The following is a 20,670-nucleotide window of genomic DNA, read 5'->3' as shown; positions in this document are numbered from 1 at the left end:
CAATCATCTGAAATTGTTGTTTTACAATTGTGAGCCCATACCCATTCCATCATTATTCCTTTAGCTAACACAGTAGTAAGTTGTGATGTCATACATCCAACTGAGCAGCAGTAATATAAACAAACAGCAAGCTACGTGACAAAAAATTGATGTAAAAGAGAGCAGAGTGCCATAGGTAGAGAGACGCTGAATAAAACTAGTTTGGTTGTTATGAGGGTAATGCATGAAGCCTTCTGTGATTACTTTAAGACCTGTAAGATATGTTTGATGTCATTGGCAGTGTTTTCGTATGACCAGGTACAGATGAGTTACCACACACTGGATTTTGCCCTTAAACATCTCTGCAAACTGGAGCCCACAGTTGACAAGGGGATTCTCCATCATCTGAGATAAGTGTGATGTCAATGCCTGCCATTTAAGTGCATGGAAATGAGGCAGTCTGGCCCGAGTGTGCCTGCTGAGCAGGTTACAGGCGAGTGTGATGTGCACAATCTTGCACCAAAGCAGCTAATTTACATGTGTATTTGTATGGAATGAGAAAACGGAATATATTTTATGGCAGCTGTACTTAACCCTCAAGTGGTCATGCCTGTGTGTACAGTGCGCCAATCACAAATAATATTGTTTGGTACCATACTGTTGTTGTTTTGGAATTGTGAGCCCATACCTATTCCTTCATTATTCCTTTAGCTAACACAGTAGTAAGTTGTGATGTCATACATCCAACTGAGCAGCAGTAATATAAACAAACAGCAAGTTACGCGACAAAAAAAAAAAATAATCTATGCAAGAAAATGACCCAGTTACCGAGCTAGCAAGAAAATCCTACAATGAGCCAGTTATCTACAAGATAATAAGTAATCAAATAAGTGGTTGGCTGGGATCTGATGCAAGTGTGCTGTGTAATGCTTGAAGTGGGTCATTACTATGGGGTAACACTTGGATGCAACAACAGAGTGATACAATGAAAGGTTTATTCTCCTACTGTTTAATTAAACAGTTATTTAGGTCATATAATGTTAGTTTATTTTATCATTATTTAATTGAACTAAGATTAAATTGTAATTTTGTTCATACATGTTTACCTTGGTAACAAAGACAGCTGTTCTTTACATGTGTACAAAGTGCACCATGTGCATACCAGTGTTATGAAAAACGGCATGCCTGTCCGATGGTTAAACTGAAAGCAATGGGTAACTAGAGTGGAGTTGTGAAACCGTGTAAAAGTCAGTGAGTTGTGAATGAACATCATAAGAACATTTTCACTACATTTGAAGCATGATACAATTCAGTGATTAATATAAGCAATGGTGATTTATAGAAATCATTCTCACTACTTTTTGCCTGCATGGACTCATCAGGTTAAGATGAGCAGTGAGAGTAGAAATTTGATAGGGCATGTGTCATGTAGGCACACATTTTAGAACTTTATTAGTGTGTATGATTACCTTATTAGTAACACAACCCACAAATGCTATAAAACAAATAGATAGCCCCACATTGTACAAAAAATAAAGCAAACTACAGAATACAATATTCAGAATCAACATTTACTCCAAACAATAAGTAGAGACCCTCACACAAGACACTCACTTATAACACAGGAACTTAAATTATGGATAGCAAATTAAAAGCAGAAATGCTGAATTCCATTTTCAAATCTTCCTTTACTAAGGTATGTGCAGATATACTGACCCAGTTTACTCCTTGCAGCACTGCAAGAGGAGTAACATAGATATTAACATTAACGGCATTGACAAACCATTGAAACTGTAAAAAGCAAATAAGGCTCCAATGCCCGATTTGATTCCTGCGAGATTATATACAGGATTTGCAGCTGAGTTAGTTCCCATTTTAACCACAATATACTATAACGACTTCTAAAATTCAGAACCATGGGTCGGTTAAAAATGTGCACTACATAATTAGAATTAATGATACAGCTTGTCTGTAAATTCATCAGTAAGCAGCAATCTTGGTGGGGGAAGTGGCCTTACCTGGACCTGCCATACAGAAATATCCAAAGTAAGTTGCCTGTTTCCTGTCCAACAGTATAGCGCAGAATGTGGGGATTTAAATTGATTTTGTTCATGTGATTTTGGTTCAGTTTGTATATTTAATGATATAAAGGGAGGCCATGTATTTACATCAGACTTCATATAGATTTTGGTTCAGTTTGTATATTTAATGATATACTAATAAAGGGAGGCCACAATGTCTGGATCATGTATTTACACCAGACTTCATATACTTTTAGTAGTCCATTAGGACAACATAATGTGCAAGTAGTAAGGTGTACAACTTAGAAAATTTCAAGAAAGTTGTGAGAGAACTTTTAAATGTCGAGTATGTACCAGAGCGTTACAACTGTAAGCACAAGACTGGGGGTGATCAAGTGGTTAGCGTTCAAACTCCATGATCTCTAGGTCGCTGGATCAAATCTCTCTTGTTTCCTTTTGTTTTCTAAATGCACATGTTTTTCAACACTGGTTATATTATTTCATACATATGACATTTGGTAGGTAACGTAATGAAAAAACACATTTATCTGCATGAAGCTTTATTGAATGTCCAATGGTATTTTGCTGTTTACTAATTTTAATTATTAAAGCACTTTTTATTATTATTGACAAATAAATGACCAAACACACAAACTTTCCCTGAAAATTTAAGAATGTTGTGATTTGCAAAATCCCTAATACCTCCAGCGGGTTACAATACCCGAAACTGCTTTGGACCTGGATGTTTCAACCTGTAGATGCAGATTTCAATGATGAGGGACATGCTTGGAAAGCTTAAGTTAAATATTGATAAATGAGGGTGTAAAATAACTTCATTCAATAATACAGTGAGTTACAATATGCCAGAATATAAGGGAGCTGTACAAAAAAATAATAGTACGATGCAGCCGGCCAAAGTGGCCGTGCGGTTCTAGACGCTGCAGTCTGGAACCGCGAGACCACTACGGTCGCAGGTTCGAATCCTGCCTCGGGCATGGATGTGTGTGATGTCCTTAGGTTAGTTAGGTTTAACTAGTTCTAAGTTCTAGGGGACTAATGACCTGAGAAGTTGAGTCCCTTAGTGCTCAGAGCCAATCTTATGACGCACTTTCCAGAACAAATAGTGTATGTGTAATTTACATTTTTACTTCAAAAATCGAGGTGACTCCCAATTCTTCAACTTGTCAGTTGAAAGATGCATTCATGCACTATGATAGTCTTCTTCAGGAAATGGACTTTATTTGAAAATGACGACAGGCATATATTTTCAGGAGATCTTTACATGTTTTGTCATTTACTTGTCGATAGTTATAAATGTAATATTTATTGAAATAATAACAATTAGTAAACAGTCAAATAAGACTGCACATTCAATAAATATTCATTCACATACAGGTGTTTTTTCATTATATTACCTTTCAAATGTCACATATACGAAACAGTATTACCAGTGTTGAAAAAAATATGCATTAAAAAAGTGCTGGATAGGACTCAAACCAGTAAACTAGTGATTAAGGAGCTTGAATGCTAATCACTTGACCATCACCACTCGAGCTGACAGCCACAATGTACAGGTACATATTTGATACGTAAAACTTCCTTGAAATTTTCTTGAAGTTGCACATTATGGTGTCTTAGTAGACTACTAAATATGCACAAAGTTTGAAGTACATATATGATCCAAGCATCGGGGCTGCCCCTTGTCAGTTATTCCAAAGTGATGGATAAGCATACTACACTGGAAGAAAATCTCCATAGCATGAAGAAGATACGTTTGCAGAGTAAAGAGCATTCAGTCATCTCTAACATCACTACAGCTTGTATTAAACACTCAACACCAAGAGAACTCTTAGCTTATGTTGCCACTCCAAATCATAGGGCATGCAGTATACAAAAGTCAGCCTTGCCACAATAGGATGCATTAGAAATAAATTAAAAAATAAGCCACATGGCTTACTGCATCAGTATGAAAGAGTGCTAAAATTTTGGGAGGAAACACTTCATTATAGACAGATTTATAAAATTGTCAATTCAACAAATCATGGCAGAATTTTAGATACATCAAAAAATAGTGGTGGACATCACATAAATTACTTACTGCTGTAAAATAAAACATCCATTTTCTTTAGCAGAAAGGTGTTTTACACGTGGCAATGTGTGACATGGGATTTGTCTGGACAATATCTGTAAGATTCTGTTAAAGAGAAATTGGGTAATTGACTAGTGATGCAAATACTTCACACAAGTAAGAAAATTAAGAGACCAAGAAAGTTCTTGTGGAGACTGAACAATTGACTGTAGCAATTGACTTCAACTGGGAAGTGTAACATCTCTTTTATACTTTTTATCTTTGATGTTCTCTGGGAATTTAGTGCCTTTTTCCATTAACATTCTGATTTTTGTGCTTTTTTAACTGTGACTGTAATACAGGTGTGCAATGCTATCCATGGAGTTTACATCAAGCTCGCCATTATGCCCAGCATTCCTGCATTGGTGACCCCAATTACAACAAGAAATGTCAGATGTTACCAGACAACGGGAGGATGACTCCAACGGGCTGCTTCCCCACTTCAACGCTGATACAAGTACTGACCCCCAACAACAACAACAACATCATCATGTGAAATTACCAGCATTCTGGATGTCCAGACAATAACTTTAATTATTACATGCAGAACACATTTTTGATGATGATACCGTGCAGTGCCATTGTGTTGTCGTACACATAAACGAATAGCAAATTATTCTCTCCAAAGAGGTTTTGTGTTCTCACAGCAACAGGGAATTAAAAATATTGTCTCACAAGACACTGCCACTGTATGTAGCTCAGGCTGCAGAGGTTAATGATGGATGACTGTTTAGGCAACACATTACCATATCAACCTCTATGTGAACTTTGCTCTCTAGCAGGTCAAGATTTAATACCAATTAAAAGCTTTCACTACACATGCTGTGTCTTAAAGGACTCCCCAAAAATGTGAGAATCATTTTGGCCATGGACAAAAATGTACCTTTGCAGGTGCTGGCAGAAAGAGCAGAAGCGATGGCAGCATGCATGGATTTCAAACCAAACCATGCTACGGATGGTATTATTTTGGCTGGGGGCCCCAGACTGATCATATCGAAAAATGTGAGTGCAGCAGCCCTGGATCAAGCGTCATGAGCAAGGTACATGCTATCGCAATGGAAAAGTTAGCAGAAACAGTTCACAGTGTGGCCATGCAGGTGACAGCGCAGCATAACTTCGAAGCATATGGAAGCACATCATTACTGTCTGATCTTGGCTTTCAAGAGCACATGACATGGAATTTATTGATAGCCGAGGTCATCAAACCAATTCTGGTGGAAATTACAGAGAGGATTACTGCAGAATGCAAGAGTTGTGGCAGTGGGTGAACACAATGAATGGCACAGCATACTACAAGAATTTCCTGGTACCCTATCACGAGCAAAGGCACAGGCGAAGGCTCAATACAACACGTAACACTTCATTTGTACTATGCCAGGGCAGCCAGTAGTGGCCAAACCACATCATCTCACTCCCAAAAAATTTGTGGTGGCTACGCAAGACATGGGGAGGCAAATGAACAAGGGTGTGAAAAGGCTGTCACATAGTTAATGGGGTAATTGTCTCTACATATGGTCAAGAAAAGAGACAGCACATGGAGGCTGTCCAGAGACGATCAAGTGTTAAATTCCAAAACTATCCCAGATAGATAGTCTATTCCATATATTATGGATGCGAACAACTCAGTGGGAACTGTGCATTTTTTCCAATGTAATCAATTGCACGTGGACATAGCTGCAAATTCCTGTGGCCTCGTCAGACACTGACAAAATGGCAGTCACCATGCCCTTCGGGTTGGAAACTGCTGCTTAAACATGGCAGCAGTTTATTCAACAAGTGTTATGCAGGCCGTAAATTTTATTTTGCCACATGGATAACATACTTATTTTCTCCACCTTAGGACAAACACTAGTCTCATTTACAGCAAGTTTTCTTGTAACTAGACAATGGTGGTCAATTTACACACGTGTGTTTTTGGTCAGAACAAAGTAAAGTTTCTTAGCTCGGAAGTATCAGCAGATGGGCTAACTCCATTGATGGAGCATGTTTTAGCCATACAATAGGTTCCACTCCCTGCAACATTCAACAACTAAAAGTTGTTTCTTAGAATGCTTAATTATTACCATCGACACCTTCCCCAGGCAACGATGCTGATGGAACCACTGACAAAACTACTCAAGGGCAAACACACAGCTGGTGCAAAAAAGGTTCCTTGGAGTGACAAGCTGATGGCGGTGCTCGACAGAGTAAAGGAGTACATTGCGAGGGCAGTACTGCTCCCACACCCTCAGATTAATGGGCCACCAGCCATTATTTTCGACTCCAGCCTGGCAGATGTGGGGACGGCACTTCAGCAACTTGCTAACACCTCTTAGCAGCCTCTCTCTTTTTTTTCCCTCTGTTGCTCTGTGCTCATATCCGCACAAAACATTAGGTGTGCTACTGACAGGAAACTTCTTGCTACACATGCAGCTGTTGGTCACTTCAGAGATTCAACTGAAGGCAGTACTTTTACTATTTACATGGACCATGCACCAACAACATTGCTCTGCAGCAAGGAAACTCAAAAAGGTTCACTGAGACTCCTCAGATGCTGATTTAATTACACAGTTCACCAAGGATGTCTGCCACATTAGCAGTCACAAGAACACTGTAGCCAATTGCTTACCACTGTACTATGTGAGTGTAAAAGCAGTAAACAGGAACCACATAGCCCAAGCACAAACTCATGACCAAGAATTACATGAATAATGAGCGAATGGACTATCTAGTCTGACACTCAAGCACGTAAAAAAGTCAGTACGAGATTTACATTATGGTGTGACATTGTATACAACATGTGTTCATTGCCAGAAATTTCTGCCAAGCAATTTTTGAAGCATTCCATAGCCTTTCACCCCTGGGAGTGACAGCTACAGTGCCGTTGTTGATGAGGAAGGTAGTGTGGCCTAGGGTGAATAAAGACAGCAATGAGTGGATGCAACAGTGTGACAGATGTCAACAATGGAAGGTGGAAAGACCCATCACCTGTCCCAAAGGAAACATCATCACTCCCTCAGCATGATTATCCATGTGGATATGGTAGAGCCACCACTTCACTCAAACAGTTACTGCTATTTAGTTACTTCAGTCGATTGTTTTATGAGATGGCCTGAAGCATTTCCGGTTCCAGAGATCACTGCTGCAACAGTGCCAAAGACAGTAATCACTGGATGGATAGCACATTTCAGAGTGCTCCTAACTATTTCAACAGACAGGGGCAGACAGTTTGAGGCAGCATTATTCTAAGAACTCCATCTCTGCAAGTGCAATCACATCAATACAACTCATCACCCTTCCAGCAACATAATGGTGGAAAAATTCCACCACACTCTGAAGGTGGAACTGATGTGTGTTAAGGATATGTGGACAGATGCCCTTACCACTGGTCCTGCTAGAATTGAGGTTAACACACAAGGAGGACTTGGGGTATGTTCCTGTTCAATTTTGTTGATGAAAAAATGTTGCAACTAACAGTGGAATTGCTACCCAACAAATTGACGGACCTCCCTGGGATACTGATGATTTGAGTCAGGTGCAACCTACTTGAAACTATGGCACTTCTCTGTCTGACACTACCCAAGATGTATGTGGATAAACCCCTTTTTATGTATAAGGGCATTTTCAATTCTTCCCGCATGTAGCTTTGTGACAACTCAGTCCGTCCTCCACTCACACTGATTTATACAGGTCCATTTCCAGTTGTGCAACATGGGCCCCACATCTTCATGATACAGCAGAAATGATTAGGAGAAAGAGATCTCCAATGAATGTCTTAAACCAGCACTCCTGCAAACAGTTGGTTGGTCGGTTTGTGGAATTGAAGGGACTGCACCACTAGGGCCATCGGTCCCTTTTTTAACAAACTAGAAACACCTACAAAGAATAAAAACAAACAATGGAGATGACAAGAGACGACACAGGACCAGAAAGACTCAGAAAGAGACCAGACAAAATGAATTAAAATCACTGTGTGACAGTGGTTGGCCGACCATAGACACTCCTGCAAACAGTCCAGACAAACGTGACTACCAGCACACATCCTCATTGTGCAATCCTTTCACTAGCCTATGCACGGACAACTGCCAATAAAAACAGCAGCAGCCCAAACAACAGATGCCAGCTGCAGCCGACAGAAGTACCAACATCAAGAACTTGTGCAGGGCGAGCGGTGAAACACCAGTTTCCCCGACATTCCCAGGGCTCAAGGTTTAAAAAAGAAAGGTGAGGGCTGGAGGAGGATACAGGAGGCACCTGAACAAATGACTGCAACAAATGACCTCAGCTGGGGTGTGTATATCATTTTATATCAATGATCATAGGCGGACGACAGCATTGCATTCAGAAAATTTCTTCAGGGTCATGGTGGTGGTAGCATCATGGACAATGTTAGTGGAAAAAATAGAATTATTGTGATGAATACAGATCTAATGTAGGGTTTATTTATTAGTCTACATCAATGTTGTTTGTTGTTGTTGCCTTCAGTCCTGAGACTTGTTTGATGCAGCTCTCCATGCTACTCTATCCTGTGCAAGCTTCCTCATCTCCCAGTACTTACTGCAACCTACATCCTTCTGAATCTGCTTAGTGTATTCATCTCTTGGTCTCCCTCTATGATTTTTACCCTCCACGCTGCCCTCCAATGCTAAATTTGTGATCCCTTGATGCCTCAGAACATGTCCTACCAACTGGTCCCTTCTTCTTGTCAAGTTGTGCCACAAACTCCTCTTCTCCACAATTCTATTCATTACCTCCTCGTTAGTTATGTGATCTACCCATCTAATCTTCAGTATTCTTCTATAGCACCACATTTCGAAAGCTTCTATTCTCTTCTTGTCCAAACTATTTATCATCCATGTTTCACTTCCATACATAGCTACACTCCATACAAATACTTTCAGAAACGACTTCCTCACACTTAAATCTATACCCGATGTTAACAAATTTCTCTTCTTCAGAAACGCTTTCCTTGCCATTGCCAGTCTACATTTTATATCCTCTCTACTTCGACCATCATCAGTTATTTTGCTCCCCAAATTACAAAACTCATTTACTACAACAAGCGTCTCATTTCCTAATCTAATACCCTCAGCATCACTCGATTTAATTCGACTACATTCCATTATCCTCACTTTGCTTTTGTTGATGTTCATCTTATATCCTCCTTTCAAGACACTGTCCATTCCGTTCAACTGCTCTTCGAAGTCCTTTGCTATCTCTGACAGAATTACAATGTCATCAGCGAACCTCAACGTTTTTATTTCTTCTCCGTGGATTTTAACACCTACTCTGAATTTTTCATTTGTTTCCTTTACTGCTTGCTCAATATACAGATTGAATAACATTGGGGACAGGCTACAATCCTGTCTCACTCCCTTCCCCAACTGCTCCTTCCCTTTCATGCCCCTCGACTCTTATAACTGCCATTTGGTTTCTGTACAAATTGTAAATACCTTTTCGCTCTCTGTATTTTACCCCTGCCACCTTTAGAATTTGAAAGAGAATATTCCAGTCAACATTGTCAAAAGCTTTCTCTAAGTCTACAAATGCCAGAAATGTAGGTTTGCCTTTCCTTAATCTATTTTCTAAGATAAGTCGTAGGGTCAATATTGCCTCACGTGTTCCAACATTTCTACGGAATCCAAACTGATCTTCCCCGAGGTCCGCTTCTACCAGTTTTTCCATTCGTCTGTAAAGAATTCGCGTTAGTATTTTGCAGCTGTGACTTACTAAACTGATAGTTCAGTAATTTTCACATCTGTCAACACCTGGTTTCTTTCGGATTGGAATTATTATATTCTTCTTGAAGTCTGAGGATATTTCGCCTGTCTCATACATCTTGCTCACCAGATGGTAGAGTTTTGTCAGGACTGGCTCTCCCAAGGCCGTCAGTAGTTCCAATAGAATGTTGTCTACTCCTGGGGCCTTGTTTCGTCTCAGGTCTTTCAGTGCTCTGTCAAACTCTTCACGCAGTATCCTATCTCCCATTTCATCTTCATCTACTTCCTCTTCCATTTCCATAATATTGTCCTCAAGTACATTGCCCTTGTATAGACGCTCTATATACTCCTTCCACCTTTCTGCTTTCCCTTCTTTGCTTAGAACTGGGTTTCCATCTGAGCTCTTTATATTCGTAGAAGTGGCTCTCTTTTCTCCAAAGGTCTCTTTAATTTTCCTGTAGGCAGTATCTATCTTACCCCTAGTGAGGTAAGCCTCTACATCCTTACATTTGTCCTCTAGCCATCCCTGCTTAGCCATTTTACACTTCCTGTCGATCTCATTTTTGAGACGTTTGTATTCCTTTTTGCCTGCTTCATTTACTGCATTTTTATATTTTCTCCTTTCATCAATTAAATTCAATATTTCTTCTGTTACTCAAGGATTTCTACTACCCCTCGTCTTTTTACCTACTTGATCCTCTGCTGCCTTCACTACTTCATCCCTCAGAGCTACCCATTCTTCTTCTACTGTATTTCTTTCCCCCAATCCTGTCAATCGTTCCCTTATCCACTCCCTGAAACTCTGTACAACCTCTGGTTTAGTCAGTTTATCCAGGTCCCATCTCCTTAAATTCCCACCTTTTTGCAGTTTCTTCAGTTTTAATCTACAGTTCATAACCAATAGATTTTGGTCAGAGTCCACATCTGCCCCTGGAAATGTCTTACAATTTAAAACCTGGTTCCTAAATCTGTCTTACCATTATATATGTTACCACCTTCAAAATATTCCCCATTAAATATTACACACTTGTGTCAGGGCTTGAGCCAATTCCCAAAACACTTCTGGAATTCTGATCTTCAGTGTAGTTTTAGCTCTAATCTACACATGTAAAAGACTGCCCTTTAAAGTTTTCTTTATTTTTGGGAAAATTAAAATTTGACATGGAGCAAATAAGTAGGCTAGGGCACCGATTTTGGCAAAAAAATCATGAGCGCGCAGAGAAGTCTGAGAGGGTGTATTATCATGGTGCAAAAAACATGAATCAGGACATTATTCTACAGATTGCCTTGTGCAAATGACAATGAACTTGTAAGCAGTACTCCTCATTGTTCACTTCACCTTGTGGCCAGAACTCAATGGTGCACAATACTGTTAAAATCGAAGAACACTGTGAGCACAGCCTTCACATCTGACTGCAGTTGTCGAGATTCTCTCTCCCACCCCCCCCCTCCTGTCTTGGTTGTCCAGCATGCTTCCACAAACAACTGAGCCTTAGTTCCAATGTCATATGCATCAACTCATGTTTTGTCACCTATTATGACACGTTCCAGTAGTTCTACATCATTGCTGACTTCATCTAGTGACTCCCAAACAACTTGCATTTGCCACTGTTTTTGTTAAAAATTCAACAATTTTGGAACACGTTTACCCAAAGCACCCAAAACAATTTTATGGCATGGGCCAGTTGATATGCCATCATAACCACCGACTTCTCTGACTGTGATTCCGTGATCTTTCATTGTCATTTCTTTCACTTTCTCCAAGATTTCATTGGTTGATGTGTGCTCATCATCTTCAACATCTCCACAATCTTCTTTGATGCTCTTACACTTGTTTTACTCAGAGAAGACTCAACAAAAGCAATATTTAACATTTCTACAACTGTGATGTATTTTATTCCACTCTTGTATAAAAAATTAATAGAAATTTTCTGCTCCATTTTTATAAAAAAATAAACACTCACCAATAGTACTAAGACACCTGTAGCCTTTTTGGCAGCTGACGATAAACTACACACTGGATATGCCTAACATTGTACAGATAGTTTTCAGATGTCTTCCAGCATACTGACAAAGGGGCCATGTCAATTGGACTAACGCAATACATGAAATTACGAATTCCCAGTTACTGTTTTAACACTCCTCGTGTACTCATAGTTAGAATTGCTGCATTTCAATGCAACTCATCAAAGAAAACTCTTATCTTTTAGTTGAATCACAACTTAGGGGCATGCCTTAAAATTTACAGAACAATCACACTAAACTGTGCTCAAAATCCTATTGGAATATATCCATAGTCTTATGAGAAGATTGTAAACAAACATGCATTCAGATGAACAGGCATTCAGTCACACATTTGCAGCAGTTATAGGAATCCTGGTTTAGGTTTTCCCTTCCTATGTTAATACAATTTAATTTATAATATTGCATTTTGGAACAAGGCACTCACCTTCTGTATTCCATAAAATGTTAATGGATGTACCATACCTAAAAACTAATGCTGCTCAGACATATCTGCACACTGCCTCACCGCAGATTTAAAGTGTGCACTGTGGAAGAACCACTAAAAATTTGTGTAACAGCCTGTAGAAGTGTCTTGAGATGTAGGTGGGTAGGCAGAGTGGGGACTTGCTTGAGCACTCACGAATTTACCAACGGACTATATTTTTCAAGTCACTGTATTGTCAACTATAACTAACAGCTTGCATGTGTGATGCTAGGTGACCATCATGAAACTGGCAACTACAGAGTCCCTTTAATTAGAATTTTAATCCTAGTTAACAACTACAGCAAAAAGGGAACAACACTTAAAATGCTACTTTAAGGGACACCTTTCTGCAGAGTCAGTCTCACTGACAGTATATCACTGAGACAAATTGGCACTGAGGCACACAGTGATATGCTCACTTAATACAGATAGTTAACCCAAAAACCATAGTATCTGATAGTCAAAACATTCAACAATTGTGTCACAGGGCTGTGATTAAAGCATGCCCAGAGCCTATGGTGAGTGCGAACTGGCAGTACTCGACAAACCCCTGTCATGAATTCTGAATTCCTCATGCCTCAGGCAGTATTGGTTGAGCTCCTGTAAATGAAGTGCTCACAAATCATCATCATATACAGACAAGCATGTTGAAGAATTCTATACATGTGAAGAACTACACTACACTCTCGTATAAATGCTGTCATTTGCTTGCAATTCATGACTAAATCCACACACTTTCGATACAAATTTTCGATATGAACATATAGTCACAGACAAGGAGGTACATACAGTAATTTGTGACTGCTGATTGAAAGGTAAAACCATGTTAATACTACCTAGGCACTCTTCTTGGCAGAAATCCATTGTTTCCCATGCCAAGTTGTTCTCACTACCCGTAACAGCAATCTGACATTGTCTGCATTTTCTCTGGCGATGGGCAATTTCTGGGGTTCTTTCTTTATTCATTTTATCTCCTTTTGCTTGAAAAACTTTAACACATTCCTCTGAACAAATTTTTTTCACAACTCCATTGACCGTAACCTGATGCTTACATACACGTATCTGCAACATAAAGTAAGATGTACATTTTCAAACAAGACAATATCAAATAATATCAACTCTGCCACATTACTGGGATTGCAGTTACATGGTAATCACATAGCCGTTATCTACATCAGCTGTATCACTGTAATAGTATGCAAATTACTTATAGCAATTACTTTTAGTGAACACTTTGCTTTATACATCCTTACAGCACTAAGAATCATAGTGTTTTTTGTACTAAGTATTCTGCTGCAATTCAATGCTAGTTTTTCAAGTGATAAGTGATGAAATGATGGCAGGATACTGATGATGATGAGGTCCCATATTCTAAGGAGTGCAGGGGACGATGCAGGAGACCCGTACCACCGACAAGGCAAGATCCTAGAGAAGGTGGTTTGCCATTGCCTTTCTCTGACCGTAAAGGGGATGAAGGATGATAATGATGGTGAAGACAACACAACAACACCTAGTCATCTCAAGGCAGGGAAAATCCCTGACCCTGCCAGGAATCGAATATAGGACCCTGTGCACGGGAAGCGAGAACGCTACTTCAAGATCATGAACTACGGACTGGCAGGATACTACTGTGCGATTAAATGGAGTGTATTTTCCTACTGCTCCTTGAAGGAGACACATACCTTCAACAAGACATTGCACCACCCATCTTTCATGAACTATGCCAGAATGTTCTGAAATCATATTATACAATCTTGAGCCTTCTTGAGTGGCTACCCAGGTCACCTGGTGATGGTCCTACTGAAGAAATCTGAGCAATTATCAACTGCATATGTGCATGCAATGGAACCAACTCCAATTAATCGTATTGAGTTGTTTGGGAGGCATGAGTGCTCACACAAGAAGATGGTTCCATCACACTTTCAATGTCTTGGACAGCCCATGCCATGGCATGACTGGTACCAGTGGGGAGGAATGAGGTGCACTACCTAGAACTAGAGAGGTGTTTCATTTCTACTGTTCATGAACATATGCAATAAAGTTGAGGGCCATTTCAGTCTGTGTGTAACTTAACGGACTTTTTTCCTCACAAATAGGAAAGCATGTGTGTGCACTGTTACATTTTCAATAATGCCATCAACGGTGAAGCAAATAATAACAAAAACAAAATACAAATGACATTGATTGAGCAAGAAATACATTATTTTCAACATGAACACAACTTACTCTACAACACTGGTAACATATCTGAGTAGCCTCTTCAGAAACCTGTTGCTCTAACTCTTCTGTGAAGTTTGAATCTTGCTCAGCTAAAACCTGCAAATAATAAACATTGCACATTAACCTGCTATATGTATATATACAGTATATCATTGCATATGATAAAGCAACATTAAATGAATGTGTATCACAACTTAAGCAGCTGAGAATTAGAACTTTTAAAACTGTTACAATTTGTTTTAGTTAGTTAATTGCGTTACTAATACCTGTTTTATAGTTATCTCGTATCCATCAATATACTAGCTATTAATGGATGACATAAAATCACTTTTAGAGACACAGAGAACAAAACACAATAATGGTCAAAATACAATTATGGAAATCAACTCAATAATGGATACGAGGCTGACAGGTATAACAGTGGATATGGATGACAATAATGATAAAGAAGGGATGTGGACAAAAGGGATGGAAGAGGCTAGTGCAGCAAGATAGTTAAAAATGAAAACTGAGGCACAAAGAAAGGAGGGAGAATAATGACTGTGGAACATAGAGATAAAAGGCACAGGGGGCTGTGCATGGCAGCACAGTGGGGGGAGGCATGAGAGCTGGCAGACAGGTGATGTTAAATGGAGAGGTGACATTTAGAGGTGAGCAGAGCAAGTGAGGAAGAAGGCAGATGGGAGGGGGCAGGCAAAAGAGTGTAGTGCATGGGGCACAGACAGATGATGGCACAGAACAGATGGTGGCGAAAGATGAGTAGGAATAGGAGGAAGTTTACAGAATTATGCACCAATGACAACATGGTCATTAGAGACAGCAAATACAGAGACAAAAAATGGATCATCTCTTATTACTTAGGGACTTTTTTGAAAGCAATATAGCAAGGACACAGAAAAATATAATATGAATGCACAGAGGGGATTGGCACAACTTTTCCCAAGTGTGACTGTTTGCAGAGGTTGTTTTGTCATATATTATGGGTTTAATCTAGTGTGTTACACTTGTATAATATCTATGAGACAACAGATACATATGAAATATGGCAGTAGGTCATGTAACATATCTCATCTACAATTCCACGTAAAATGCTTCATATATGGTATATGTTACATGTTAAATGGCAATAGGACCCAAAAACAGCAGTCGCCCAAAATTAGTGAGGAAAACCACATGATTGTCAAATTATAACACCACTTATGTTACCACAATGCACAGATTTAGATATTGTGGAAAAGGCTTGGTATACAAATGGACAATGAACTGAAATGGGGAAATGCTAACGCTCTCTCAAAAATTAGATTTTAAGATTATGATGACAAGATAAATAGCAATTGAGCATATGCTAGAACTGTACAAGGCTGGAGAAGAAAATTATTCATGTTGTGGTGTCATTGATATCTCCCATAGTTAGCCAACCACAGCCTGGCTGAATGCACCTACAATGAAGCTATGGACTGCAGCTGCAGCTGGCCGCTATTTATATCTGGCCTCAGCACTCTATTCTCAGTCTGTGTTTGGTCACAAGTCTTGTACCATGGAAATACTTTTGTGTGTCAACAAGTGTCTGTGGACAAACTACTGTCCGTATATAGTACATGCAGATTGTCTCTGTCTAATTACTGCAGTGTACTTTCCTACAGTGATGCTCTGCTCTGTGATACTGTTACACAAATTGTCTCTGGTGCATGCATCCATGCTGCTATTTTTAAGTTAATTAATACTGATATGGAAGCTATACTCTCCATTATAGATTCACAGAACATTTTAGATGGGACAGAAACTGACTTGCAAGCTTCAACCATTTTGATACTTAGCACTGCACAAAATAATCAGTCCACTCATCAGAGGTCACGTGTCATATGAAGTCTACTTGATGAAACAGAACATCACGCCATCCGTTCACCACTTTCCAGTCAAATGTCAGAAAGACTCGCCCACAGCGCTTCACTATGCATGCCTGTCAACAGGGTGGCTAAGTGTTTTTCTTGTTGCAAGTGGGTATACATTCAGTAAAAAGTGTTCCAAACAGTGTTGTGCCCGATGGCAGTCAAGACTCCTTTTGGCAGCTTTCCTCAGTGTTAATTAATGCTGTATCCACCGAATCTGAGCACAGGACACCATCAGTGGTTTAACCTTCACACAAACAGAAGCATTCAATAGTGGTTCATTGACAGTTAAACTAACAATACGTACATTTATGACTGGCTCAGTATACAGTGAAAATGCAATTAAATATAGGTACTTCTATTACATTATTGAACAGAAATACTTACGAGTTTTTAGGGAGCCCATTGGTGCAGCAGCATATAACGGATATCATTATCCTGCCAGCAACATACTGCAATGTAACCAAAACTGTGTCTTTTTATCTACTGTTTCCCTGGAACAGCCCAAGGTGAATGCTACAGTGTCTCAAGACGTTGTCAACGAATTATGTAGTAAGTACAGTGAATTATTTCAAGGATGACTTGGGAAAGCTCAGGATTTTGAGGCTTAACAATAACGCCCACCCAAAATTTTATTGTGCTAGGCCTGTCCCACAGGCCATTTGCACAATTTGCAATCGAGCCCCACAGGAACTATGAAGGTGGCAGCAAGACACTGGAATAACTCAACCTGTCCGAGTCAGTGGGTTCAAAAATGGTTCAAATGGCTCTGAGGACTATGGGACTTAACTTCTAAGGTCATCAGTCCCCTAGAACGTAGATCTACTTACACCTAACTAACCTAAGGACATCACACACATCCATGCCCGAGGCAGGATTCGAACCCGCGACCGTAGCGGTCGCGCGGTTCCAGACTGTAGCGCCTTTAACCACTTGGCCACCCCGGCTGGCTGAGTAAGTGGGCATCACCCATAGTCATTCTAAAAAAGCCATCAGGTGGATTACGACTATGTGCCGATTTCATATATACAGTTAATCCTCAGGCAGTGGCAGACTCCTTTCCTCAGCCTCGGTATGAAAAATCTATGGACAAACTGGAACTGGGCTGCTTCTATTCAGAAATAGACTTACATGAAGCATATATGCAGGTGCTATTGGACGAACAATCCAAATGGGTGTTTTTCTTCATCAATATGCACCTAGGGCTATTCCGAATTCAATCTAGACCATTTGTCAGTGCCTCAGCTCATGCCATTTTTCAACGATTTTTCGAACAGCTGATAGCACAGGTTCCTTCATGTTCCAACTATCTGGATGTCTAAAGTGCTTTCAGAAGTGAGCCTGAAGTGCAGCAAGGCAAAGTGTTCATTTTCCCACACGGAAATCAAATATTAGGATCATGTCATTAACGCTCCGGGTATTCATCCAGCAGTCACACATGTCAGCAACCCATGATTTGCCAGCACTTTGTAATGTTAAAGAATGGTAGGCGGTAATGGGCAAACTCACATATTATGCTAAATTTATCCCCAACAGTCAGATTGCTCCTACACTGAACTGGCTGCACCAGAAACGTGTTTCATTTGTGTGCTCCAAGGAACATCAGCAAGCTTTTCAGCTGCTGAAGGATTCCCTTCCCAGAAATCGATGTCCAATTCATTTTGACAAAAAAAAAAAAAAAAAAAAAAAAGAGAACAGTTGTACTCACAGCGGATGTGTGTTCCTATGGTATTGTAGCGGTGCACTGAGGCAAGGTAGGTTATGCTGACAGTCCCACTTCCTCTGCCTTAAAAACTTTGGACAAAACCCAGGGCAATTGCAGCCAGTTCGAAAAAATGTTGAGATTGAAATTTAAACGCCACATAATATCGCTGGCGTCCACAGATGATGTTATGTACACAGTTGTCCTAGCAGTGTGTGTTCTCTGACTCTGTGTGTTCCTTGTTCAGTGTGCGATACTTTATGAGTAAAGTTGTTCGTTAAACACATGTCGCTGCCGTAATTTCAAGTCCTAATCCTATCAGGTTATGGGCCCAGGTCACTCGATCGGTAAAAGCGATACTCTTCGTTTACACAAAAACGGAAAATCGTAAGCTGAAGTGCGGGAATAAACTGAGTCCGTTAACGCGACAAATATAGCGCACATGGCTGCTGCACCCGGAGTTAAGAGTGGAAACGTTATCACGCGGTAACTACGACACATGGAGAATTCAAGCCGAAGCAGTACTCATTAAGAACGACACATGGGAGTCTGTATCTGGAGACATGCCACAACCTGCAATGACTGGTGAAGGCACCGGACTCGCCGCTGCACAAGCCGCGTACAAAGCGTGGTTAGCTGCAGACAGGAAGGTGAAGGCAGACCTCATTCTATCCATCGGCCCCACGGAACTGAAGCAAGTGAAGAACTGCAGCATATCACGTCAGGTATGGCTCAAACTTGAATCAATTTACGCATCCAAAGGACCTGCCCGCAAAGCAACGCTACTGAATCGTCTTACTCTTCACAAGATGCAACCTGGTGACGACGTAACACAGCATCTTAATGAATTCTTCGATGCAGTGGACAAATTACAAGCAATGGACGTCGATATAAACGGTGATTTATTGTCGGTAATGTTGCTCTACAGTTTGCCAGATAGTTACGATAATTTTAGGTGTACAATCGAATCTCGTGATAACCTACCCGATGTCGAGACACAAAGTGAAAATCTTGGAAGAAAACAACGCGAGAGTTCAGAAAGACAGTGAAAATGCGAGTGCTGCGATGTCTGTCAAACCGGTCAGGCATAAACATTTCGTAAACAAATCAAAAGGTACATTAAGTGACTGTGCTAAATCGGAACAAAAATCAAAACAGAAGCAAAGGATACGGGGAAAATCATCATTCAGGTGCAGTTTTTGCAACAAGAAAGGCCACAAAGAAGAAGAGTGTTTCTTCAAAAGGAAGCTAATTGCGCAAGCTGCAAATAAAGTTGATGAAGCTCATTGTTGTTTTTCCATTAACGAACATGTTCCGAAGTCTCGTGAACCAAATGTTTTGTGGTGTATAGACAGTGGTTGCACATCACACATGTGTAATGACCCTAAAGTGTTCACAAGCGTAACCAAAGTGCAAGAAACTTTAACGCTTGAAGACAACAGTTCTACGCAAGTGAAAGCTAAAGGTGACGTCCGCATCAAAATCTCAGCCAGTGATACCAACTCCATTACCCTGAAAAACATGTTGTATGTGCCCAAACTCGGAACCAATCTAATCTCAGTCGCAAAGGTTGTGGACAGCAATCACACTGTAACCTGTGAGAAAAATCGTGCAGTTATAAGGGACACTTGCGATAAAGTTAAGGTGATTGCAAACAGAGTTGGTAACATGTTTTACTTGCATGAAAACAGCCCAAAGGCCTGTACAGCTGCCGAGACAAAAATTACGAAAAGTGACACGCAAATCTGGCATGCTCGATTAGGACACTTGAACTCTGGAGATATGATTAGAATGCTCAAGGCTTGAAATTCAGTGATGCAGACTTCACCAAGTGCACTGCATGTCTTGAAGGAAATATCACATCCACCTCCTTCACCAGGCGGGATGAAAACAAAAGTGACCTTCTGGAGTTAGTACATCCAGATGTCTGTGGGCCAATGAGAGAAAAATCTCTAGGTGGTGCAAGATATTTTGTAACCTTCATAGATGACCACAGCAGATGGTGTCAAGTCCACTTTCTTCGACACAAGGGAGAAGTTGTGGAAAGATTTGTTGAATTCAAGAACTTTGCTGAAAATCAGACTGGATATAAAATCAAATCTTTCCAGTCAGATAATGGCAAGGAATACTGCAACGAAAGGATGGACTCCATCTTCCGAGCGGCAGGAATACAGCGACGTCAAACAGTTCCTTATAAACCACAACAGAATGGTGTTGCTGAACGAAAGAACCGATCCTTGGTTCGAAGTGGCTCGCTGCATGATGCTGGAGTCTGGACAACCACCATCACTTTGGGTCGAAGCTATTAACACAGCCAACCACATCCGAAATCGCTGCCTAACCAAAGGACTTTCAGGTGGAACTCCATATGAAAAGTGGATGAAGAAGAAACCAGACTTGTCACACCTTCGTGTATTCAGTGAAAGTGTCATCATCCTGGAAAAATCGCCAAACAAGGGGAAGTTTGACCCGAGAGGCAAGCAAGGAATCTTCGTAGGCTACTCAGACTGTTCAAGTACCTATCGTGTGTGGGTGCCAAAAGAC

At 40.3% G+C, this 20,670-nt stretch overlaps 1 protein-coding gene across 2 annotated transcripts in view; it reads right to left on the bottom strand.

Moving 5' to 3' along the window:
* The window catches only part of LOC124721476, a 454,829-nt gene that overhangs the window by 146,283 nt on the left and 287,876 nt on the right, over positions 1 to 20,670 (bottom strand). For both annotated transcript variants that reach the window (XM_047246471.1, XM_047246472.1), the window contains exons 5-6: positions 14,542 to 14,631; positions 13,152 to 13,377 (exon numbers count right to left, since the gene is read on the bottom strand). In XM_047246471.1, the coding sequence (XP_047102427.1) occupies positions 13,152 to 13,377; positions 14,542 to 14,631 (316 nt within the window). The remainder of the gene's footprint in view (positions 1 to 13,151; positions 13,378 to 14,541; positions 14,632 to 20,670) is intronic.

The sequence above is a fragment of the Schistocerca piceifrons genome, chromosome X (assembly GCF_021461385.2).
Source record: "Schistocerca piceifrons isolate TAMUIC-IGC-003096 chromosome X, iqSchPice1.1, whole genome shotgun sequence".
In the NCBI taxonomy this organism is placed as follows: Eukaryota; Metazoa; Arthropoda; class Insecta; order Orthoptera; family Acrididae; genus Schistocerca; species Schistocerca piceifrons.
The sequence above is the reverse complement of the archived record's forward strand: the minus strand, read 5'-3'. Positions and strand labels throughout refer to the sequence as shown.